This window comes from Dermacentor albipictus, chromosome 8 (assembly GCF_038994185.2).
Source record: "Dermacentor albipictus isolate Rhodes 1998 colony chromosome 8, USDA_Dalb.pri_finalv2, whole genome shotgun sequence".
NCBI lineage: Eukaryota > Metazoa > Arthropoda > Arachnida > Ixodida > Ixodidae > Dermacentor > Dermacentor albipictus.
Genome location: NC_091828.1, coordinates 79,674,191 through 79,700,359, shown reverse-complemented (window position 1 = coordinate 79,700,359; position 26,169 = coordinate 79,674,191). Strand labels below are relative to the sequence as shown.

Here is a 26,169-nt window from a genome sequence, read left to right as displayed (position 1 = left end):
ACATCATCGCACACATGTCGCACAGCACAGACGCATTTTGTGAGCGGCTCCTGTACTGAGAATCAGAGCTTCACCTATTTCATTCACATGTGACTACAGTAGGGTGTGTATGCGGGACGTGCACTTCTCTCTTGAAATGCCAGGAAACAAGATTGTGTGCTTACCGCTGCTCTGTTTTCTTACTGAAATTTTTCAGAAATGTCCAATTCTATAGTTTGGATCGTTCAATATAATGTTTGACACAGCTGCTTGCCTGGTTCTTAAGAAGAAAAAAAAAATGCAATGCCACCTCTGGGGAAGCCAGTTGTTGTAAAGGCAGTGCTAGCATAAAGTTGTGTTGCCACGTGTTGGCAGTTCTGGAAAGCAGCTGTTCCAAGAGGGTTGCCACAGGATCTAGATGAAAGGGCAATGTGTGGCAACCCTCCCAGAATGACTGCTTTAACACTGCTCTCTCTCTCTCTTTGTTGCAGCTACAGTGGCATTCTCACAATGTAGATATGTTATCGGAGTTCTGTGAGCTGCTCACCTTCCCTGGTTGTCTGTTGGCTGGTTCATGACCCTCGTGCGGATCACATCAGCAGGCGTGCCAAGGGTTGCAGCTATCAGGCCGGACATCCCACTGCAGCACGCAGAAACAGGCTTGTCAAGGCCAATCACTAAAGCAATCGTGCGTCACTGACATTTTGTGCCAAGCAATGAAGGCTGAAGAATGCTGCTTGCTTTTCGTTTGTCTGTTTACACGATCTGATTCACAAAAAAAGAAATGGACAATACTGCAGGAGACCTGTGGCAACAGAGAAAAGGAAAAACTGGGCAATTCGCTGCCACTTGCATTGCGACCATCCCGCCTCAATAGGGCGGCACTAAATGAGGCTGAAGGAAAACTGTTAGCTTTCGAAGCTTGAAGTGTACTGTCCGTTCTGCTCAGACCACTGTACGCTCCACGGTATGGCACACACACAGCCACTCAGCAAGGACGCTACTGTTCAAGCACATAACTCCAATGCCAGCAGCAGAAGGCAGAACACTGATCTGGCTCTGTTGCAGAGCCTACTGAACGGAGCGTGACGGTGCACCCGCTTGGCTTCTTTTCGTTCTTGCACCCAAACGCACTGCATGTCTCTATAACTTTAGATTTGGGTAGTACTACCTTCTAACTCACCATGAGCACACACTGTGCATGCCCCATCAACACCTTAACAGCACGGCTGCGGCAACGGCACAAAGGCACCTTGAGTGTTCACATAACTGTCGTTGCAATAAATAAAAACAATGACACAGGACACCTGTGCCGTCCTTAAGCCACTTACTGCATGACAACGATGCATGACAACAAAGACATTGGCATGACATGATGGTAGTTCGATGGCCATGATAGCGAAGGCACGACAGTAACGGCGGTGGCACACTCATGATCACGACACTTTGTTGAGTGGCATCTTGGAAAGCGAAAAAGAACTGTATTTCTGAGAGCAACACTGAGAATTATTGCTCCACTGAAAGTCTGTGAGCAGTCACACCTGATGTGGCCAAAGGTTCTAATACAAGTGGCATTCTTGGCTTTGTCAGACCAGTATCTGACTAAAAATAAGGGCCAATTCAAATGATAGTGCAGACCGATCCTGAAGACAGTGCATTTTAAAATGCGCAATATAAAAGTGTGTGCCTAACCTCATTTATGGCACTTCCCAATTAAAGAAAACATACTTTTAAAATTTCTCCAGTGCTCGGTAGACTTGAACCTGCATCAACCCACATCACATGTGTTACTCGTGTGCAGCAGCCAGCTGCTTTAGTGCGCTGTGCCACAAATACCCATGGGGATGGAGGGAGTAATTCGCAGCGTTCACATGCACCGGCGCACCACACATCTCTGAGGCTATGCCTGGACTTCATGGGAGCGCCACTAGATGCCGCAGCGTGTCTGGAGGGAAGCATGAGAGAGGAGCCTGAGTGCAGCACATGCCACATACGTACCACATTTTGGCTATACGAATACTTGGACAGTCACGGTAGACGAGTGTTGCCCTAATTTTAAAGCGAAGGTCCCTCTGCAAACCTTCCCGGTTTGCAGAGGGACCTAACCTAACCGTGGCTTCTGGGTGCTACTGCTGTCTTGCCGAATAGCTCACGTCTAAAAGAAAAAAATTTAATTGCATGCCTTATGGTGGAATTTAACCTCGGTACACCAGCACAGCAGCCCGATGCTCCAACCATTCGGCCACAATCGTACGTATACTTCTATCCTACCAATGCCAACTGCTGGATCAGCTGGAATCTGGTTCACCATAAGTGCACTGTTACAAGGTGAAGCCGTCCTCAGACACTGGCTCAGATGTCACTCCATATGTACGGTTACGTTAAGAAAAGCTGCCGAGGTTCTCACGCAAGACACAAGCAGAATGCTTAACTTCATACGTGCCTTTGCAGGTTCCAGGTGGCACAAGTGAAAGAGATTCGCTGCACAAATGTGTGCAGTACATACGCAGCACAGTCCGTGCGCATACATATGTCACACAAAACATGCGCACACTGCGACAGGACAAGCCCCTGGGGTGCTGGGATAAAAAATTTCACCGGTGCTTACTCAATTGGCTTCCCTCAAACATTCAGCAACGAAGAGGACACCAGTATACAGGGCAACATGCCTCTATTTATTGCATTAACACCACGCCACTCATAGGCTAAGTCGTTTTTTCAATGTGGGCTCACATATTTGGCTATGTGCAATGCTGCACAATGAAAAAATCCTGGGCTCTTCACGCGAAACTGAACAAAATGTTGCAGTCCATAGCACCTACATGCTTTTCTAGCAACACAAGATAGCAACATGCAGCAGTTAGTGTGTGGCAGATTAGCGCACAACTCTTCTACTCAGACTTTGGCAGCTGAATGTAGCTGCATGCATCCTATCTTGGAGGAAATCTGCGTTGAGTTTGAAAGTTAGCTGACCTGAGATAGCTGATGGCTTCGTGTGTGCTATGCTCTCACATACCTAGTCCGTATTGAAGCGAGAGGCAGCCCAGACGGGAATTCGCTTGCTGCTGCTGCCGCTCTTTATCACGCCAGCGTTCTGACAGTGAGTGTCCATAGCCATCGAGTGGGATGTGTTCATGTTTGCCTGTGCACATGTGACAACGTGCTTGTTAATTTAGTCGGTGAATATTTACAGCAGTTTATGCAGCTGATAAAACGACTAACCTTGCTTTGCATAGCTGTGTACCGTATTTGCTGAAATGTAACGCAACCATGGTTGTAACATGAATGTTGACTTATAAGTCTGCGAAATAAAAATAAATAAATAAAAATGGTATGTAACGCGAGATGAACAGAAAGAGAAATGGTACGTTTATTAAAGGAATCAAAACGGAATCGAGTTCTCTTCGCTTATCATCGTCGTCTGAGAAGAGGAGCTTTCGTTGGGCAGTATTCTCGGGCGATGACATGAATTTCATGTGACTTGGCCCTGAAAGTGTCCCCGAAAAGTGTTTCTGGCCCTGGGCCAAGCTCTTTCGCAATGCCAAGAGCATTGCTGGCCATATATTCCGAGGGGTTCGGTACCGAAACAAGCCAAATCTCACAAAAGCGAAACTACTTCCGAAATTGATCGCCCAAGAATCAAGTCTTCCGTACCATCGAGCTTGTGTGACATTAAGTACAGTCGAATCTCGTTAATTCGAACACGCTTAATTCGAACTTTTGGTTTATTTGAACTGACGCTCTGGTCCCGTCAAAGTTATGCGTATTCCAATGGGTGAAAACGGCCAGTAATTCAAATGCGCAAGCATTTGTGACGGTTAATTAGAACATACTGCGCTCCGGCAATGCTCTCAGCAGCGTGCCAAATCACGTAGTAGTGCCTCCGACCAGCATTTCTCTGACCCCACCATACAGGAAGAGCTTAGGAGAGAACCCTCAGCATCGCGTGGAAAGAAAAAAAAATGCCACGGCAGAAATTTGTGCGCAGGCGTGTGCTGGCTCACATGACTGATTACTTCTGCTAGCGATGAGTGTCCTGTACAGTCACCGACCGATTTTCCGGACTCCCAATTTTTCGGACGTGCCCGATAATTCGGACATCTTCGGGGCACCGCTATGTAGCCCACAGAGTCAATGTATAAGAACATCTATAATTTCGGATGCAAAAAACCTTCGCCGTCCGATTTTCTGGACTTTTTGCCATGGCCGCAGGTACAACACGGCATCACCACCACCGCCACTTTGATTTTCTCGCCGCCTCGAGCTGGCGCTCTCGCAAGCAGACTGCTGGCAGCCATAGCCAACACAGTGGCAATGCTAGGACTAGCAACTTCGACGTTCGCTATCAAACTTCTCTTCTTGCTGTTCGGTGCCGTGTGTTTCAATGAAACAATTTGCCGCTGTTATCAATGGCGCCGACTCCACCTTTGTAATCCTCGCCAATGAATGCGGTGAGCGGAAAGCAATGCGCGTTGCATAATGCTGGTTCCAGAAAGTCAGCTTCGCCCCAATACAGCGGTGTAACGCGACGAAGCATAGCAAATGTTGGAAGGGGGCAAATGTCACGGGAGATGGTATGTTTCCTCTAATTATGCATGTGTGCTCCCGCCGTCTCCTATCACAGTACGAGCACTGATACGCCTGATAAGTCAGGCCTTCAGAACTATTTCGGACGTGCCTGTGGCGATTTGAGCCCTTGGAGCGGTAAAAGGCTCGCATTCATTTTTTCAGACTGCCCGATTTTTCGGACTTTAAAAATTAAATTATGGGGTTTGACGTGCCAAAACCACTTTCTGATTATGAGGCACGCCGTAGTGGAGAACTCCGGAAATTTTGACCACCGGGGGTTCTTTAACGTGCACCTAAATCCAAGTACACGGGTGTTTTATCATTTCGCCTCCATCGAAATGCGGGCGCCGTGGCCGGGATTCGATCCCGCGACCTCGTGCTCAGCAGCCCAACACCATTTTTCGGATGTTCTTGCGGCCCCTAAGGAGTCCGAAAAATCGGACGTTGACTGCAATTTGTAAATATGTGTGAATAAATCTTCTGGAACTTCCCACTGATATGTTAGCTCAGTACACATGCACCAATGCAGGTAAGTCCTCCATTCAATCACTTCCTTTAATTCGAACTTCTTTTAATACGAACAAATTTTCGGCCCCTTCGAGTTCGAATTATCGAGATTCGACTGTACTTAAAAGACCCCACAACCATTCCATTCGGGGACAGTACCAGGCCACTACAATGCCCTTCTGACCAGCCTCAGATTTACAAAGGGCCTTCCATTGGTGGCACCACCTGAGAATTGTTGACTCGTTGACGTCGAGCCGCCGAGGAGTTTCCCAGCTTCTCAGTCATCAAAATTACTTGTCTTCTGTAGCGGCCATCATACCGAACGCTCTGCGTCGGTATGATGCAACACCAGAGTGTTGCAACTGAACGTAGTCAAAGCACAAAAGGCCGCAGGGAAATGCAGCACCATAACACCAGTTACAAGCACAGCAAAAAAATGGAGTCGATTTCAACAAAAAGGCTTTGACTTCGGTCGACTTGTCTATGGATTGAATCCAGACATAAAGGTACATGTTGCCAACAAAATGTTAAAAACCATGGAATTTGGAACAATTGTGTTAACATCATAAATTTCCCCATTGTTAGAATGTAATGCGAGGGTCGAATTCAAGCAACAAAAATCATGAGGAAAAAACTCGTGTTACGGTAGAGTAAATACGGCAATAATTTGCCACTGCAATCAATGCTTTGCCTGTCAGGTGAAATTGTGACCTCTTCTTAAGAGCCCAGCTGTACCCTTCTATTTCCACCATGAGCGCATCTATGTGTGTACGTATGTGGCCGAATGTATTTCCATTAGAACCAAGAGCAATGCCAACAGCAATGAGTGGCTCACCTGGCAAGTGAGTGGGTGAAGTAGTTGTCCTTGAGGTTCGTGTGCTGCAGGAGCAGCCGCTTTCCTGTGTCGTACGTCGTCAGATCTGCACGAGGGAAGGCAAGGACGTCAGAGGACAGCTATTCCAAATGGCACACTGCCAGCATATTCCAAAAAAAATCAAAGGTGCTCACACACGCACACCTGTCAGTGCTTAGGCAGCAAACAACGCTTTACACAGCGAAGAGGCAAATGGCCAACAGCCTTCCGAAACTGTCAGCGTGCAGTGCTGCAACTGTTCTCGATGTTTTATCAACCTTCTTTTTTTTAATTTGCCAAGCTCTCCAACGTCTTTAGCTAATGCACGTATTTGTGCTTCCAATATTAGGGCTATCATTTGTAGAACAAAGGCAATTCCAGAAGGGGGCTTCTTCCCATGAGGCCTCATTTTGCAGAGAAGCCAACTTTAAAGGTGTTCTATATTTTTGCAAAAAGTGCCAACGGACAAGGATTAGTGAAGAAAACAGAACTCATCTTAGTCCGTTCAGGCTTTCCAAAATACTTAAAGCTCACTAAACTAGCCCAGTCCGCCATTTTAATATATTTTTGCACATGTACAGCTGCCATCGGGCTTCATCCAAACAACGAAGACACATCTCCGGGGGCTTAATTTTTACAAAAACGGGTTGTATGAAAAAGCATTGAATGCTTTCAACAGATTATGCATTAAAGGGGCCCTGCACCACCCTTTATCGAAGTGGAGAAAGGCATTTGCAATAGGCTATTACAGAAATACTTTGCCGCAAGGAGTACTTCAATGCGTTCAGCAGAAGCGGAGTTATTGGCAATCAAACACGGTGCCCGCTCTGCTCCCATTCCTTCTGCAATGCCTTGCACTCAAAAGGCTATTGCGGATTGGAGTGTGCCCACAACTTGTACAGACAAGAACTGTCTACAAGTTACAAACGAAGCCATAGGTGGTTGGGGAGAAGCTCACTGCCAGCGTTCTGTTTGGCGCTGCTGACCCAACCTCCCAATCATTGTAAAAGTTGAAAAAAATTTTTAAAGTGAAGCTGTTTTTGCTCTTCCTTTGATTTTTCCACTGCTGCTGCCGCTGCTGCCTAGCACGCTGCACCGTGGAAGGTTAAGAGCTGCTAACGACAGGGGTGCCGGAGACGAGATAGGCAATGTCAACGGTAGGGCGGGGCCACAATGCCTCAATGCTCAAGCACAACAGCAACGACAGGTCAGGGAGGAGATACGGAGAGTGTTAGAGGGGAAGTAGACAGAGAGAGGAGGCAGGGAATGGGTTTGATCAGATCCCGTACTGATGCAGTCGGGAAACGGGTGATTAACCTTACCCCTTTGCGCTCATGGCAGTTCATCTAACATGACACGGGAGAAAGAAAATGCACCATCAGGAAGCTTTGATCGCTTGGGCTCCCTTCAGTAAAGGAATGAGCGAATTAATGACACGTCTCTCTGTGTTCTGCATACTGCATAGACAAACACAAGTGGTGCAGGTGAGGTAACATTTAACGTCACATCACACCTGTCGTATGCCGTCAACATCACTGCCAAATACCATAAATGAATGCAAACAGCACAGAAAGCTTTGTTTATGTCAATTCCCAGTCTGTGGGATGTCCATATTTTTTCCCACTGAATGTGCTCATTTCCAGTATATTTTGCATATTTAAATTAAATAGAAATGTATTTTTTAAGTATTTATATGTCTCATCCTTAAAGGGTTAAGTGTGATAGAGGCAGTAGGCTTCAAATCACAGAGTGGGGTTGACAGATTGCAAGGCAGAAATTGCACAGCAGAAGAATTGGAAACTGGGCGAGTTGATAAGATGTCATCCTCACACACACACACACAAAAAAAAACACAAACAAAATATGACGAGATAAGTGTTTACTCACAACTAGTTCTTTTGTTCAAGGAAATACAGTATACATACAGATGTGATAGCTGAAAAAAAAAGTTACATGGTAGCTTACAATGATTAGGAACTGTTCAGGGAACGTGACACGCAGTTTTTAAGAATGTGAGCCCTTTATCACAAGGTCAAACTGATGCCTGGCTAACATGCACTGTACCTTTTCTTCCAATGTGGAATGCCTATATAATTTCGCACAATGTCTTGATTACGATACCTAGCCACGAAGGTTGCGTTATGAAAATCATCATCGCAGCTACAGTGACGCGCTCCACCCCGCATTCCTTTTGCGACCCTTCTCTGGCTCTCTGCCTACATTTTTTGCACTTATCTCAGAAAGTTGGCGGCCAAAAAGACCACCTGAACACCATAAAGACTAGCATTACTTTTTCTTTAGGTACACGCAAGAGCTCATTAACATATGGAAACATAGTAAATTTCTTGAGTTTCTGGGATTTTTCAGAGAGGTTACTGCTTTGCTTAGAAATTTTAACTTTCAAGACCATTTTTTTTTTTACATGCAAAACAGCAAATAGTTTTCAAACCCTCCAGTATGAAAGGGTAGGAGCTATGGCAAAGAAGCAAGGCATACTGACCGCCAAGGTTGACGAGTGCAGCCCGGTAGACATTTGGGGCAGCCCCTCTCCAGAGGCCCCGGATCCCGCCCTCTGAGGCAATCTTCTTTAGTGCCTGCCAAGTACCTGTCACCCTGCAGACAAAAGGAAGCAGCCAGCTCTCGCTCGCACTTCTGCCTACTGACCTACTGTGTCACCTTTATAAAGTTTCTCCCAATATTAAAGCAAAGCTTTCTTTTTAAATATTCCCACACAATTTTGCTGACCACTCATCACTTAAGTCTCGTGCGTGTCCTTTGTCAAGACACAATTTCGTCTTGTCACTTAGACCTACTCCCACAGTGCATGGGATCTTTTGCTTTGTACATTAAAGGTACCTTAGAAATGCCCCCAAAATGCTTATCAGATACACAAGCTTTAGCACTCAGTTACCAGCCAGTGCCATCTTAGTCTGCACTAGTTACAAAGAGAGCGCTTTTAACATTTTTTGCATACTTTAGGGTGTAATTTTGTCCCAACAATATTAGTCATCAGTCTGATGTGCAGTTAACATGGCATCTTCTACGTCCCCCTCAGTAATGCTATGTGACGCCGAGCCGTACAAGCCGTACTTACTCTTACAAACAAAGTCTGGGGTTTCATGGAATCCTGTCTGGTCGGGAAGAGGCATGATGAGTTTTTTGGTTCTTGGTCAGCATAGTCTCTTTTTCATCAGTCTTACAAGCCATAGTTTAAACTGGGAGTAAACTGGGTGCAATTTTTCCACACAGTGGTGGTCATGATGAGGTGCTCATTTTCTTTTAACACTTCATGATGTCTCCTGTCAAAGGCCCTACGCAACACTAAAGTGCACTTAGCATTCCCGGCACGAACACACTGGATGTTACAAATTGCACATCCTTTAGGGTATGGATAGTGTACCCTAAATGCAGTCTACTTTTCTGTTAGAACTGCTACAAACAAAAAAACAAACTACACTGATTGGGGTGTACCTTTGTCCCACAACTATAGCTGTCAACTATATTGCCAGCCTTTTCTTTCTTTAATGCTGGGTGCCCAGGTCACAAACGGCATATGTGTGTGTTATTGCTGTGACATAGCATTCTTGGCAAGAAAGTAGCGAATGAAGAGCACTGAAGAAAGGAAACATAAGTAAGGCAGATGGCAATTTTTTTGGACAACGACACAAATATAAGATACAAAAGATACAAAGGTAAGGCCCCAAAGGGTGTAAACCGTGTTTGGAGTGTATGTCTGGCTAATATGCTTTCGTCATTCATGAAAGCAAAAAGTCAACCTCAAAGTAACGGGAGCACAGCGTTCAAAAAAGGAAATGCAAACAAGATAACTGATTACTGTTGGAGGAGAGAGAGAGAGAGAGAGAGAAAGGCAAAGGAAAGACAGGAAGGTTAACCAGAGATTATCTCCGGTTGGCTACCCTGTTCTGGGGGAAGGGAAAAGGGATGCAATAGGTGAGAAAGAAAGAAGAATAAAAAAAGGAAAAAAAAAACCTAAGCACACACACGCACGTACACACGAACTATTCCTGTGGGCACTGTCAAGCAACCCGCAAAGGCATTCTGTTGGAGGAACAAGATAAGTCCCAAAGGGTGTAATTTTCTGTGGGGGGAGCAAAAGTGCACAGTATGTGTGCTGTACACCCTAACAGCGGAGGGTGCACCTTGTACTCCCTTTAATGCAGATCCTTCAAAGCTTAAGTTGGTGCACTCTAAAGGGCGTACTGTTTGTAAAAATGCATGCTGTTCTTGAAGTACACCATTTACAAGAATGAGGAGGGCTCATCAGTACATCAATCACAGTGGTGCCACATGTCAGCCTTTTACTCCCGACCCCCCAAATTTTGCCATGGTGGTCACAGGCTCTGGCACAAGAGGGCAGCCTCTTTACCTAGGTGGCAGTCCCATGAGAGCACGACGCCCCTCGGTCTGCATCTGTACTTTGACCAGGTCTGTGGGGCTGGCCAGAAACTGGCCCATGCCACCCGCCGCCACCCCCACCAGGACACACTTCCTGCAGAAAAGGAGGGGGACATGGGCACCTTGTCACGCACCTCTTCAGGGCTGTACCAAGAAAAATCATGCAGATTCCACAAAGTGTGGGAAACGATGTTAGCTTAGCTTTGATAAGCCAGCAAGACAATACAGCACATCATGATAGGAAACGCTCAACGAATTTCCATTACAAAGGTATTCCATAGCAGTCATCGGCCCCAGTGGCATGCCTTGCAGAGCAAAGGTAAGTTCAATTCAGAAGCAACCACTTTTGGCAACACCATCCTTCCCAGAGACTGCGTGAATCAGCACCAGGTGCGTCAAAGCAAATGGCGGAAAGTGTTCTCGACATTGTGCAAAGGCGCGAGCTTGGCATAGCGCCAGAGAAGCTGCCAGCTGTATATGCCGACAAGTCCGGTGCCAAGTCACGCGAAACCTTATGTGAAGGTGACCGTATCATGCACCAGCGCCAGCTTCTACTCAGTAAAATAGCTGGTGACGACATACTAAATTACAGGAAGGTAAGCAACGAAGGCTGTGCTTCAAGCAAATCATAACTTGGTGCCCACATTGTAGTGGCTACTACCATTTTGACGAGACTAAACACACAGTCTCATGTTTTCCGCTGAATGCCAGGCGGCTTGACCTGCCAATTCAGTGACATTAAAAAGTGGGCACACGTACATTTCTCTACAATCAAAAGTCTAGAAACACCTGGTTAAATGTTCACTAGAAGGAAACATTATGTCAGATGAGTGGGGCATTCTTTCAAAGGACTATGTGCATTCACCTTGAAAAAAGGTGACTGCTGCCAGACAAAACAAAGGACACCTTCCCCAGTTTTAATTGTGTGCCCCAGCAGCAGCACCAAAGAAGCCGGTGCAGTGCCACCGATTTCATAGTATTACGTATTTTAGTCATTACTACACAGCAAAGGCTTACAGAAGTCGCTAAGCTGAGTCCTGACATAATTTGAAGTTCAACGCAATTAATCAACCCTTTGAGGGCTTCTAACGTACATGTATGGTGCTGATCTTACGTTTGATATTTTGCACATGTTAGACCCCGCTGGTTCTTGAGAGGTGCTGCCCATCTCTATGAAGTTGCCCAAAGTTACTTGAAATTGTGTTTCTGCTTACCGACATGCACAACTCGACTTCTTTACCTCCAAGCACTCGATCATGTGGTTGCGCGCGCATCATCTCCTACCTCCAAGGCATACATGGAGGAGAGTCTATTGTTATTTTACAGCTGCCGCTATCCCACTTCCGGCAGCCCAACGAGGCTGAAGGTCACAGATATTAATCAGCTTTCTGTTCATTTGCCTTCAGCTGCGGTTCCCCTTTCAGTTCCGGTTACCCTTTCAGTTGCAGTTCACATGTTCCGTACACTGGGGTGCATGCATTTGAGACATTGGCATGGCAGTGCGCAGTGCCTCTTCTCACGACAACTGCTCAAGCGTTTCTTTTTCGTGAAACGTGTTTTTGGGACAACAAACTGATAGCCATAAATTCTGCTTGACATTTTTCTTGATCTTCTACTGTGTAGCATATTTTGTATATGCTGTTGGTGCAAGTAAAGCATTTTTGAGAAAAAAATATTGCTTGCAATAAATTTTTGTTGGGTTCATGAGTTTTCAATCATTTCCTACTAGTGGGAACATGGAACAGTGAAAAGAAAACTGACCACAGGAGCATAGCTTTGTGATAAAAATTTGACCCTCAAAGGGTTAAAAGGCTTCTTAAAAAGCGCAAAAGCATGGAGAGCGACAAGAAATATGCAACACCAGTGCCTGACTAACAAATGACCTTCCTTAGTAGGTCAAAAGCTACACATCCTTCTACCTTCTACACATTTGCTGATAAAGACTGAACTAGTGCCTGCAGATGATATCAAAAGCAATGATGTCTCCAGAAGCTGGTACAGTACTTTCAATGTTACAGGCAATGCTGTTAATTTTTCATTTTCCAGCAATGTTTCCTTTGCTTGCCCCCTGCCACTTCTTCAGGATTCGGCATGGCTGCTGCTGGGTCAGTCAGTATCTTACCTGATATATTTGTGGGTATATACATAAACATGACATGTTTGCCAAATACAAGCCCCCGGCAAACTGGCTTACATTAGTTCTGCATGCCGCTCGACAAAGCAGTGCCAGTTAGCACACCTCTGTGCTATGTAATATCAAATAAAAATCACAACATAGAACTTGTACGCATAATGCCAGCTGATAGGCATCTCTAAAGCGCATTGACGACTTAATGAAATAGCAAATGGTATGCAACGGCTTCTTTGATCTACTTGATCTTTGATTTGGCCATTAGGTATGCACCACTGGCTACATGCCTATCTTGGCCAATTCTCAAAAATTGATATCTGCAATGATACAAGAGGTACAAAATCCTTGAATTTAGCTACATACATGCCCTACTTCTGTGTGCATACACCTGTCATCCCCATTCTTCCCTCCACAATCATCACACATCGCTTTCCCCTTGTGGCATTGCCCCATAGACGTCTCAATGTGCTTTGGCATGAACTGGTGTTTGCATTTCACCATAGCTTGTGAACAGTGTAGCACATAAGTTTGAAAATTCATCATCATCACTAGCCTCTTCTTATGTCCACTGCAAGATGAAGGCCTTTCCCAGCGATCTCCAATCATCCCTGCTTTGTGCTACCTAATTCCAACTCGCACCTGCAATTCTCACTCGTGCCTGCAATTCTCACTAATTTCATCACCCCACCTAATTTTCTGCTGTCCTCGACTGCGCATTGCTTCCCTTGGCACCCATTCTGTAACTCTAATGGTTCACCGGTTATTTGCCCTATGCATTACATGGCATGTCCAGCCTTATTATTATTATTATTATTTTTTTGCTCTTGACATCAACTAGAATATTGGCTATTCCCATTTGCTCTCTCATACACACTGCTCTCTTCCTGTCTCTTAGCGTTACACCTGACATTTTTCGTTCCATTGATCTTTGCATGGGCATTAACTTGTTCTCGAGCATCATTGTTAACCTCCAAGTTTCTACCCCATATCGTAGCACTGGTAGAATGCAATGATTGTACACTTTTCTTTTCAACTGTAGTGGTAAGCTCCCAGTCAGGATTTGGTAATGCCTGTTTTAAATATTACAAGACATTAAGGTTGTGACCTTTACAGCACATAAACATGAAATAAACATTGCATGAAATTGAATGCTGCATAGGACGAAAATAAACACAATGGTATGCATCACTGTTAGTTGTATATCATTCAACTAACCTTTTCACAAAGGCTTCACTTCAGATAGATTCAACATGCGCATTAGATTTGTATACTGTATTATCTGCATCTCACCTGCCTCACCGAGTCTTCAGCTCACAGAAAAATTGGCCTCATTGATATCACAAAAGTGAAGTCTGCCAGTCATGCTTAATTTGATATCCCTCAGTAGTGTCTTAATGGCCGGCGGCCGGTACCATGCAAGCAATTCAGCGAAGCCAAATGAGCAAGCAATGTATCTACTAAAATACACAAGCTAATATTCCCATAGTGTGTCAATCAAATTGTTTGAAAATTCAGGAGCAGACAGTGACAAAGCAACTAACGCACTCACGCAGCGCAAACTGAAATCTTCACTTCTGTACTCTCGTTAACTGTCTCTGGCTTCTACACTGCCAAAAGCTCCGGCCCAAGTGCCCTTTCTCTTCTCATTTCTGTTTTTACATTCAATTCATTTTGACTATCATTAGTTAGATTAAAGTAATATCACTTAGCCGTGCACTTATTAACTACTAAAATACTAACAGCATAAAGTAAAGCAAACTGACCTTGCAAGGTCAAGTGATATTCGAGAGCCAAACCACAGACTCCCACGATAAGTGATTTCAAGTAACGAAGATGTGATTCAATCGAAACTTTGGGTGGGGTCAAAGCAATGTTCTTGATGATTTGAATCAATCATGAACGATCTACCGAAGTTAATATAACTCTTGGTGTAGTGACACAACAAAGGACTGCATTGTTGGATCACTTTTTAAACGGTTGAAGGCAGTTTGCAACTGCCTCTGGTGCTCCCTGCATAACAACTATGCCATGGCAGAAATCTGCCACCATGTAGCTACAATGGCTATGACCACAGGGCACTATCGCAGCGTAATCACTGTCAAGTAATGGCACATATATGACATAGGCATGTGACAATGTTTCTCCTCAACTGACATTGAGAATTTGACATGTGTGACAGATGTTTGGTGCCTCGAGGTGCATTGTGTTCCCACGCATCTTGTGTTGGCGGTCGCATAATCACAAGTTTCCGATATACGATGCAAAGCGCTCACTCCCATTGTGACAGCGAGCATTCATGATAGTTGAGTGAGATATGTTCATGTTTGTCTTAGCACGTATGACATTGATGAAACTACGAACCTTACTTCATGTAGTTGTTTCTTTACTACCATCATTATGCTTCACCTTTCCGGTGAAACTGCAACATTCTTCTTTTATCAGGACAAATATCCGTATCCTTTCACACTTACGTTTTTAATTTGTGTGCACCAGCTGATGACAGCTGCAGGCGCTAAGCGCAGTTGTCCATGACGTCCAAGGTTTACAACAACATGAAACCCTACAAGTGCTAATGTCAGACACCATAAGCCACGTCGATGCATTGCTCTCGGCGCGATCTGCATCGCACGTGCTGGCATTTCTAACTGCACTGTTGTGGCCCACCCTTCTTACGATTTGTGTGTAAGTGCTTATTAACAAAATACTATCCACAAGGAATGTTCTGGGAATCTGTGAAATTATTTTTACCGCAGAAACAATGAAACCTCGAGTTAACAAAATTCACGATGTAATGAAGCTTTTCGCAGCAAGTATAACTTTGTTGTATTGGGGTTTGACTGTACTACCCGAGAAACAAATCGAGGGGCATTTTAACATATGGGATTACTAGATTGGAACAAAACAGCCCTTAGCAATGTTATGGCAGCAGAAAATCACAGAGGTGGGTATCTTTGTCAATCATACATGCCTTGAGTCTGTGCGTCCCCTTGAAGTTTCAAGTAAAATGCTCAATCTACAAAATGTGTGAAGGGAGACTCTATCAGCATGGCATAAAAAATTATTATCAGATTATCATAAATAAATAAAGAACTAGAAGAACTACTGCTCAAGAGTATAGCTCCCAGAAATTTAGTTTCACATGCTCAGTCATTGCCTCTCTGACTGTTGTGTTGTGTTGACTAATAGTGGCGCTTCAGAGCAATGAAATCCTGCCTTACAGCGCACGCAGCTTCACATTCCCATGAAGTCACAAGGTGCATTCCCTTTAACACCTGTAGCTAAGATTTCTTTAATTCTCTTTGGAGGTTACATACTGCACAAGAAACATGGAAGGCACGCCCCAGGACTTGAGGTACTGACCAGGACATATTCAAGGGATACATGGTTAACTTGAGCTGTTCAGTACTAACTGTGTAAAGTCACAAAAAGAACCGTACAGGAGGAGACAAAAAAGAAAAAAATCTGGAGCACTCAAACTTTTTGTGCCTTCTGCTGCGTTGTTCTTTGCCCACTTCATGCAGCTAGTATCCAAAAGTTATTAACTTCAGGTATGTTGGGCAAAACTTGCGAAAAAAAAGAGCTGCTCAACACAGAAAAAAAAAAGGCAACTGCCGTCAGTTATCCACACACACAAGACAACCACAGTCCCCCCCCAATAGACTCCGACCGAGACGGGCGGACGAGCCCCTCACCAGAGGGGAGCGCGCGTTCCGTCCTTGTTCCGCAGGAACCGGTCCCTCATGCTCTCGTAGAAGTTCATCCGGCAGCCGCTGTAGACTGAACACACGCACACACACAAACACATGCACATACAAGTGTCACCGAGTCAAGAAAAGGAGGTACACTGACCGAGCAAGACACTGGTCATCGATCAGAAAGCAAACCCTAAGGTTGTTCCTTCTTTTAACACGTTCACTGCGGCAGCGCTTTCTAAAATCCCGATAGTACCTGTGCACGATGACTCACCGGTGGGCCACTTGCCACATTCCTCTCGTGCATTGTGACCCACCATTGAGCCACCAAGGAGTTATGCTCCCTTGAAGCTTTCCCTAGGTGCAGAGGGATGGCTCCACAACACGTCAAATCAGAAGAATTAAGAATTTTTCATATCCGGTGATTACAACAGCCGCACAGGGGGAATAACTGCCACGCCTTGCCTGTGACCCATGTCGCAGTGAACGTGTTAATTAACAGTCTCTGCGAAGCATATCGTAACTTGCCCCTAAATGAATGTATTGCATGCTATCGAGGTACATTCTGATGTCTGTAGTTGAGATGCTATGTGGAAATGTTCATTTTCGTGTTTTCCAAATGTTCCTCCATTTAGCATGACAACTCGATAATGATAAGCAATGTCATCATGCCTAGCCTAATTGCTACACGTCAGCAAACTTTGCTCCATCACAACACCTCAGCAATGTTGATAATGCCTCGTGCAGTATAGATACCAACTTTAGAATGAGACAAAAATATCTTACGTTTCCCAGTTTTTTTACTTGTCAGGTGTCATTATTTTACGTGCAAGAACTGAATGGTAAAGCTTTTACAACTATGAAAATATGTGACACTCCTGCATTAGAGTCAAGCAGTGTCATCTAGCCCCAGATGTCAAGATGGAGGAACATTTAACAATATGCTGGTTAGTGCCATAGCGGTGCCATTACTAAGCCTGACAAATGGTACACTAGCTCTCTAATGTCTCCAGTACTATTAAAAGTTAATGTCAAGATAAACCACAAAAAGCCCTTAGCATTTATTATGGGATTTCCTTTGTGGCACTAAGTACAACAAAATCTTTCAACAACAAGTACACATGAATGTGTGTCATTATGGTACACGGTATAGTCAAGTTCTAAATTACCTCAAATATCTTTTTTTTCTTTTCTGTTTTTCTTCAGCCAAGCTTTTCAACAAGTACTAAGAAAGCACCAGCAGGATTTATAATTTTACCTTGTGGTAAAATTCTCAAACAAAGCAACTTAACAACTGTCTGCCAGGGTGGTTTGAAGAGGTGAGATAACGACTTACTGAGGTGCCGGTAGATGGCTGGTGGCAGCCCCTTCCACAGCTTTAGCACGCCTTCCTCCTGCACTGTAATCGTGCATTGGCCATGAGAAACACGCACTGATCAAAGCACCGCAAGCACGTGAGAATGTGTCCACATTTGAAAATGTGGACGCATTCCACATTTCGGCCACATGCGGCCACAAATGTTTCACAATATGAGCCTTGCAAAAAATTTGGCAGTTCTGCCTCGAGGGTGGAGCGTTGGTAACGATAGCAAGGCTTAGCATGATGCTTGAACTCTTCGGACAGTGTTCCAACAACGTGCAGGTGTGACATGTTGGTGAGACGCAGCACGCAAGGCAAATGCTGCTGGACAGGAGAGACATCACCCTGGCAGCTACCAGGCGTCTCACAATGCTGGTGCGATGAGGAGCGCCACCAGTGGCATTGGACGCGTCGCACCTCAATGGTGCACAAGATTTCCCGTCAGCGTTAGGCAGCCCCAAGTGAAATGTTAGATAACGTTAGCTTGACATTTACTATCCGTTCCACTTGGACCAGCGCATACACACAGCAGCTAAGCCCGAAAAGCTAGTTTGCTTACAGCAGTCTGCTCTCGTCATTGCCCTGTTTCCTAGCGCTGCTTTTTTCAAGTTGAGCTAATAGAATACATGCGCACAACATTCATGCCAGCAGCAAAAGGCTCATAAACCTCTGTAAACATCATAAACCTCTGTACATGAGCCATGCATGCATCACTGATAATGGGACAGTGACCAACATACATTACTATTATCAAGCACGTGCTAAGGGGAGCAGGTGAGTGCGCATTTCCTCCGCCAGCCCAGCTGTGCAAAGTTGTTCACGTGGCGGAGTATGTACAATGCCCCCTCCTCCCCCCCCCCCCTACCTTGGAGGTAATCCTGCGATGGGTGCAAAAAAAAAAAAATTTTCTATGGCACATTAACTACGCCTAATCTGATGACAGGCCAAGCGAGCTGACCAAGAGTTAAAATGGAGCTCACAGAAAACTAACAACAAGAAAATCGAACAATGTGGCTTCTAGTTAGGCTTTGTGGCCTGTTATGGGGATGGAGGTCCGATGGACAGCATATTGAGTTGTCTTCCTGTTGTGCACAGCTTTTGCTGGTGGCATGATGGCAGTATTCAAGAAAGAATGCGAGACTACCTCATCATTCATTGTGGTGTAATTAAAACAAGAGAAAACAAACCTTGCTTTCCTGTAACCTTTCCCAACAAGAGTTGTTATGGGCTGTTCTCTGTCTCGAAATGATGCAGAGAATCATGCAGCAATAGTCATAATCAGAATCAAGCACATTTTTTTAAATCAGCCACTCATGCTGGTATACGCTGGCTTGAAATGGTGTAGTAAGACACTACCCGGGATTCAATCCCAAGTCTGCGAGCCGACAAGTCATTGCGCTATCATTGTCATCATCATCATCAATATCACAAGCGTGTGCTGAACAGCGATGGTTGGTGCATTCTTTGAAGAGAATGAAAGAGTGCAAAAGGCGGGACGTAGTGAAGTCAACGCTGTATATGTCATCTACATTACATTGTGACGTCTTTCCTGCTGTTTCATTTTTGTCATTAATGTCACCATCATCAAGCCAGGTGCCACAGTTTTAAGTAACACTCGAGCCATGCATGTACATATTCTTTCGCAAGTTTCATTTACCCCTTCCTTGCTCTATATTATCCCAAATTCTGACCAAAAATGGCCAAATCAAGCAGACCTCCCCAGAAAGTACAAATTCAATTCTGCTAGCACTGTCTCACGATTGTATGCGGCCATCTACCAACAGCATGACTAAGCATCGAGACAAAACTAGGCTAGTATACGGCATTGCTAGTAAACTGCAAAGTGCCACTGACGAGCTCAGCTCGTCCTTGGTCGATTTTATCAGAAACGAGTGGATGAACCAAGCTCATCCAAGGCATGGAAGGAGTTAACAATGTAAGTACTCTAACATAAAAAGCAATAACGTTTCATTGCCAACAAATTTTCCATAACTAAGGCAGATCGTGCCCTTTCAAAAATTTTGTACATTTTGTTCATTTTTGGCAGTGGTGTCGACGTGAGTGCAGATGCCAGAGTGGTCTACTTGCCAATGCCTGCCGCAGTCTTGAAGAAGCCCCGTCGGTCGACTATTTGACCCTTGGCAGTCAGCTCCCCCTGGACCTGCAGTCGCGTCTTCACGATGTCCAGTGGGTAGGTTGCTGCAGCATAACCGGGCAAGAGAAAGTAGAGCAGGCATTTATATTTTAATCTTACTTCTCTTTTAGGTCACTGTCAACATGTTTTTTTGTAAAATTTATTCTTACTCATGTGAAACACGCATATACAGACCTGAATACTCACGCTGCGCATTTCTCGATTTCATCAAGGCCTTTGACATTGCCTCTCGCACTTCTACTTTAGCTAACTGAACTGAACTTCAACGTAAATGTGTTTAACTGGACGAAAAGCTTTCTCTCGAATCAGATTCAGTTTTTGTAATTAAAGACTTCGTAATGCGTCAGCCAGTGTTCCACAAGGCTCTGTCCACTTGCTATTCCACATTAACAAACTTCCCAAACGTCACAGACTGGAACTTCCAGTTACATTGTCACCATTGTTTTTAACCGCAAAAGAATGCAATCACCTTGACAATGGGTCAACCTGAAACTCTTTTTGTTCTCTTCTATCCAACATAGTGTTGTGCTTGTGCTGTTTCTTTTTTTTTTTTTCCTTCGAGAATAAGCGTAGCAGCAAGTGTAGTGCTCATCCTGTCTACTTCTTCCCTTGTGTACTAGTCTGTATTACTTGATTAATGTGGCGAATTCAGCATGTTGGTACATATTTGAGAAGGCGGCTGTGCAAAAAAGGCACGGACGAGACGACAAGCGCCTGTCCTCGTTGTCTCGTACCCGTCAGTGTCTTTTTGGCGCTGCTGCCTTTTCAAATCTGTATTCCTGCTTTCTGTTCACAAGTACATGCCAACTCACTCTGCAAGAAACTCCGCCAAAGTAATGGTGGTTATGCATCACAAAACTTTAACAAAAGCTGAGAATATCCCGTAGCAAGCTTAGCACCTGTAATTTTGTATAATGTTTAGCAAAAAAGAAAGAGAAAAAAGTTATGTTGAAGGAATGCTCTCTTATTACTTTATGCTTGTCCTGCAGTGGCAAGCAAAGCTGGTGAAGGAAGCCTACAACCATTCGAAGGGGTTTCAATAGAAAACGTTATTATCATGAACAGCAAAGCATTTCAGACCTTAGTCGGAGCTCTAAGCTTGTCCGCATGGTGCTAGTCAAATTTTTATTCATTTTTAAGGTGTGGGAGAGTAATTGAAATTTTGAATATTAAATTCCTATTTCAGAATTCACTATTCAGAATTGTAAAATATTCGTTTCGTTTGAACGCCCATCAGGGCCAACAGCTCTTGCAGTCTACAGGGAGAAAGACTGGTTCAAATGGGGACGCCTCTGAATTATTCTGCTGCCGGAGATCCAGTCCTTGAACGAACATACAAAGAAGGTCAGTATGCACCGTAGTTACCAGCTATTCAGTAAGCCTATCTTGCCTGACACAGCGTACAAATTTGCTGCCTCAATTTAGACAAACTAATTTATTATTTGGACAATATCATAATAGTTCGATTCCTTCAAAATGAAGTGCGCTGCTATGGTATTTGCCTTAGCTCTTTCAACAAGGACTGTGCTCTACAACACGCACCTGGTGACAGGCTGTTCTTTTTTTTTTCCCTCACTGTCACTGCCACGGTGCACCAGATACAATCGTCCTTTCACTCGTTTCTCATTCACAAGCTTCTCAGTTGAAATGGCATGCAGTTGTTAACGGCATTTCATGTATGAGATAACGCAGACAAGCTCTTTGTTACTAAACAGACTCCATAAAAATTTTCATTTCACATTTTGGAGAAACTGTAAATATTTGAAGGCCGTTTTCAAATATTTGTATTCAATTAGAAAATTTTGTTATTCGAACACCCATAAAAAATATGAAATTATGGGGTTTTACATGCGAAAACCATGATGTGGTTATGAGGCACGCCGTATTGGGGAACACGGGCATCTTCGGATATCGCCCCCATCGAAATGCGGCTGCCGTGGTCTGGATTCGATCCCCCAATGTCATGCTTAGCGGCCCAACACCATAGCCACTAAGCAACCACGGCAGGTATTTGAACACTCCTACATATTATACAACACTAAAAACATAGAAAAAGGCAAAATCTCAAGAACAATTGACATTTTCTGAAGTGGTTCTCCTGAAGCATTAGGTTTGCTGGCCTGTAATAAATACCTAAATGTATTGTCACTAAGCAGCAGTCCAACGTGCATTTCAACTACAATGCATGCATTTCCTTTCATTTATTGCACGGTGGGAAGTGCAGCATATGTAGGGTTCCACACCTGTCATTGCTACGTTCATCCACTCGACAGTTATCTACACCGGCTCACATCCTGTAAGTCATCCTTGTTGCACCCTGCGGGTGCTTCAGATTAGACTAGGTGGAGAGATATGTGCACATTTTTGCGAAATCAGAGGCTGTCCTGAAGCACAGCTGTTAAGAATCACAGCTGTTAAGGGTCACTTTGGTTCCATTCTTTGTGCCTAATGTGGACTCGGTGCAAAGATTTGCAGTCCAATGTTCACAGAAAACTTGTTGGGCGAGGGTTCTACTCGGCTAAAGTAAAACCAGCACTTGCCTAAGGCTGAAAGAAACTGGCACATAATTGACATTTCAAGGTGAGTACGGGTCCCTTGTTCACAATAAAGAGGAGCGCGAGAGGGTCCGACTATTGTGAACAGGGACCAGTAATGGATCCAATAACAACGATTATATGTTGGTTTCTTTCAACCTTAGGCAAGTGCTTGTGTCATTTTGACAGTGAATGATTCAAATGCACGCCTAACCTGAACACAGTCGGAACTGAGGCTCTCGGTGGGTGCTGCTAACAGGTGCCTTGGCAACAGATGAAATGATGACATAATGTGATGCAGTGTACCAATTAATAATGGTGGCATTTACACAGATGTGGCTGAGACGAGCGAATAGTACAAAAAAAATTTAAGTGGCTCTTCAACATTCTTGATCTTACAATCTCTCCTGCATGATGAGCTGAGTCGCGCTAACCCAATGTTAATTTTTTTTGTGACTTGACTTTTTCTTCGCTATGCTCAACCTCTCTGCTTTATGCAACTTCACAATGAGTATGCAAAACACTGAGTTCGTCTGTACACTACGACATTCCAGAAAACAGGCTACCTTGCTGTTCTATTTCAAAAGATTTGTGCACCAAAAATGTCAAGAGTTTCAAAATGTTTTCTCATATTTGGGCAGCGTTGGCACACGAAATGTTTTCGACAGTTTCTCTAGGTTAAGTCAGCGGTTAATTTAGAATGCCATATAGTCCTTCATTGCCAACCTGCAATCTTTCAGACCCACGCAAACGCTGCGAAAATTCCTAACGTGGCAAGCTGGCATGCAAGCTTCGGAGCCGTCATGGCCACCGGTCTTTCGTTTCTGCGTCCTTTCTCGCTTATCAAGCTTCCCCTCATGGTAAGAGTGGCTGTTTTGTTATTGCAGAAGTGTGAGCTATACCCCAATCAACCGAGGCATTTTCGATCGCAATTGAATTTCTCGATCGTTACTAACTCCCTTCAGCAGTTTGCACAAGGTAGCCAACTGTGATCGAGTAATTTTTTTACGACCAGGCTTGATCATGACCAAAAGTGCCCCATGTGATGGGATATACCTAATACAGCTACAATCAATGCTCTTCAGTGTTCCTTTTAATCAAACATTTGCTGGAGCCACTGCTACTACAGGCGCCAGTTTAGTGGCGACAAGAAAATGCATGCGACGTGATGTTCGTTGTGGTCGATAATTCTCAGCAGGGCTGCCCATAGCTAAGGCACATAGCATTCTCACGGCAGAATAATATGGCAACCTTGGCTAACTGTTTAACATAAATTCACAGCCAAAAATTAATTTGCCTGCATTTTGTTTAAATATTCTAAGTGGACAGAAATGGTGTCTGCACATGCCCGGAGAGTGAAGTAGTGGCATGATTTCTTTTTCCAGCATTTGTTGTACCATTCCAATTTGTGTACAGTCAGACAAAAACAGACAGTCAAACAAAAACAACAGATGCAAATTTCTGCTCTGCTAAGCTTCTATGTTAATAGTTCACCGTGTAGATTGCAAATGCTACTACAGATTAAAACATTTAATTTGAGGCTATGTGACCAGGCTTTGTAGGAACTCAAGCTTTATGGAAAATCCCACATCCCATAAGCTTTTGTGGACGACTTTACAATGGCATTACAAGCCAACACTTGGCATCGAGCTTATAATATTGACTGGCTGAATGTTCGTCTTTCCTCAAATCTACATATGGAACGCAACCATTCACTACAGCAGAACCTCGTTAATACATTCCCATTGCATTTTCAAAGCTTTTATGCTCTGAAATGCTAGTCCTATCTCGGAAATGCCAGCATAATCCATCACGCCGTGTGTATTTCCTTCTTATTTGTTACACCCGAATTCCTTGTCTCAATAAAAGAATGCAAAATTCACTGATGCAGCACTGTCATTTGGCACCACCTACACTGACCACCGCACGTCACCACTGGAAATGGTCATTTTTAGGTTTTTAATAGTTTGCCTTAACAGCCTGAATTTCGTGGGTTTTCAATATTTTGTAGCCTTTCTATTAAAGTTTGGGTAGATGTGAAGGTAGCTCTGCCCCATCCGCAGTGGCGCCGCAATTGTTATTGGATGTTTTGTTTCCCGGGTCATGTATTCTTTTCCCGTAGTCTCCTAGGAGACATGTACTCGGAATGGGATGCGCTTCTACATTATATATATGCAGTAGAACCCTGCTGATATATTTCTTAAGGGACCATGGAAAAGAATGCGTCGTCCGGGAAACATCCCGTAGCACTTGCAGCAAACTCTGCAAACGAGCCATAAGACATAGTTTGTAGAGCTGCTGCAAACCCACTGGTTATGAAGTAATTGGTAGTGCAGGGAATCTGCAGGCCTCTAGGCATGCCCTAACTTGACCTTTTCATGGCTGGTCATTAGCTTCACGGCAACTGTTAGCTGTTCCCCACACACGTCTACCCTTACGTAACTCGAGTCTTCCTCATACGCTCGTGCTTCCGGGAGATTAAAACTTGGAACTCCTCCATGTTTCTCCGGCAATTCGCGCAGCCGCCTGGGAAGAATCAAAGGGCCACAAACGACCCAAAAAAAGCAGCGACGATAAGACGCTCGCACGAAGTCAATTAAGCGCGCAGTCTTCTCACGTTTCCCTCTCGTCGTCCTTGTTTACCGACCAGTGCTCGGGGACCTCTATCGCTCGTTCTAAGATCACGAGCCCTCAAGGACTTCTCCGTGCATCAAACGTGCGCGCGCACTGATAATGACAAGATGCAAAACGTTTTTGTTCGCCCAAGTTTAGGTCCGAGTCGACCCGAGAGCACCACCATGCCTCCCTCGTGTGTGCGACATGCGCCGCTTAACCATGACAGCCTTCAAATCGGAGCACGATGTCGCCTGTCGATTTACACAACGCTGTCTATTCGGCCGCACCGCTACACGACTGGTACAAAATAAGCTCGGCTTCGCCTGTTGCTAAAGGGCTCTTCACGCCATCCTTGAATGACCGGCCATCTGTGACCTTGTGAGAGGTGCATGAAGTCGCGAATTTTTCCCCAAACGTTAACAGGACACACACGGGCAACGTGTAAGCTCGATCGGGGATAAAGCATTGCAGCACAGACGGGACTCAAAACGATCAACGAAAGGCCCGCGGTCGCACCACTCGGCAAGTGGTGACCGCGGTCACACAACAGCAGGCGAAGGAGTCTCCTACGGCCTTGCTGCGCGCAAGGCGACGAAGCTGGCACTCACTCGTCTCGGCCACAGCTGCGGCGGCGACGGACAGCGCGTACTTGTAGAAGAAGCTGTCGATGTAGCGCGGCTCGGACGGGATGCGGGCGATGGTAGCGGCCATGGCGACGAGGTAGCCCAAAAAACTAAACAATCGTCGATCAGGAGATGCGGTGTCTTCGGAAGCAGCGTGCTCTGACCAACGCGTCGCCGGCCATCACCGTGCGGCGCGGCCGGCTTGCTCCTTCGCGCGATGAGGTTGGACTACGAGCCGTCCTTCGGACTTTAGAAGGGGTCGGGGTCGCCAGCACCTTGCTCGCCGGCGGTGCAGCATACCCGTCGCCTACCGCTGGATTCGCGCAGGCGTCGCCAGCTGTGCGGCGGCCGCCGCGGCACCGGATGTAGTGTGACAAAAGAAAAACCGGAAGCCAGCTTGTACAACTCATGGATAAACTGAAGCGAGCTGGAACATTGGTTGATGGGTGTTTTGAAAGTTACTGAACTTGCGCTATAGTTCCTTTTTTTGCTTTTTGTCTAATGACATTAACAAAGCGACTTATTCCAGCTCTGGTTTAAGATGCGAAGCTAGTAATGCCACAGAGTACACTGCAATGTTCTCTGCAGTTTGTGCGCTTTGTAAGAGGAAATAACTCACAAACTTTTGTTAGAGTCTGATCAGTGCGCAGGCACCTTTTTCTTTCTTTCTTACATTCATCATTTGGGGCAATATTTGTTTAGTTCTCGCAACGAATCAATGAAATTCCCTCACA

The 26,169-nt window shown here is 44.9% G+C and overlaps 1 protein-coding gene across 1 annotated transcript in view; it reads right to left on the bottom strand.

The window, feature by feature from the left end:
* Nucleotides 1-25,798, bottom strand: part of Ucp4A (Uncoupling protein 4A) — a 29,951-nt gene extending 4,153 nt beyond the window's left edge. Inside the window, exons 1-8 of the mRNA XM_065427756.1 lie at nucleotides 25,421-25,798; nucleotides 19,596-19,706; nucleotides 17,484-17,546; nucleotides 16,148-16,232; nucleotides 10,296-10,418; nucleotides 8,409-8,521; nucleotides 5,891-5,975; nucleotides 527-619 (exon numbers count right to left, since the gene is read on the bottom strand). Of these exons, the coding sequence (XP_065283828.1) occupies nucleotides 527-619; nucleotides 5,891-5,975; nucleotides 8,409-8,521; nucleotides 10,296-10,418; nucleotides 16,148-16,232; nucleotides 17,484-17,546; nucleotides 19,596-19,706; nucleotides 25,421-25,523 (776 nt within the window). The 5' untranslated portion in view covers nucleotides 25,524-25,798. The remainder of the gene's footprint in view (nucleotides 1-526; nucleotides 620-5,890; nucleotides 5,976-8,408; nucleotides 8,522-10,295; nucleotides 10,419-16,147; nucleotides 16,233-17,483; nucleotides 17,547-19,595; nucleotides 19,707-25,420) is intronic.
* Between the last annotated feature and the right edge of the window lie 371 nt (nucleotides 25,799-26,169).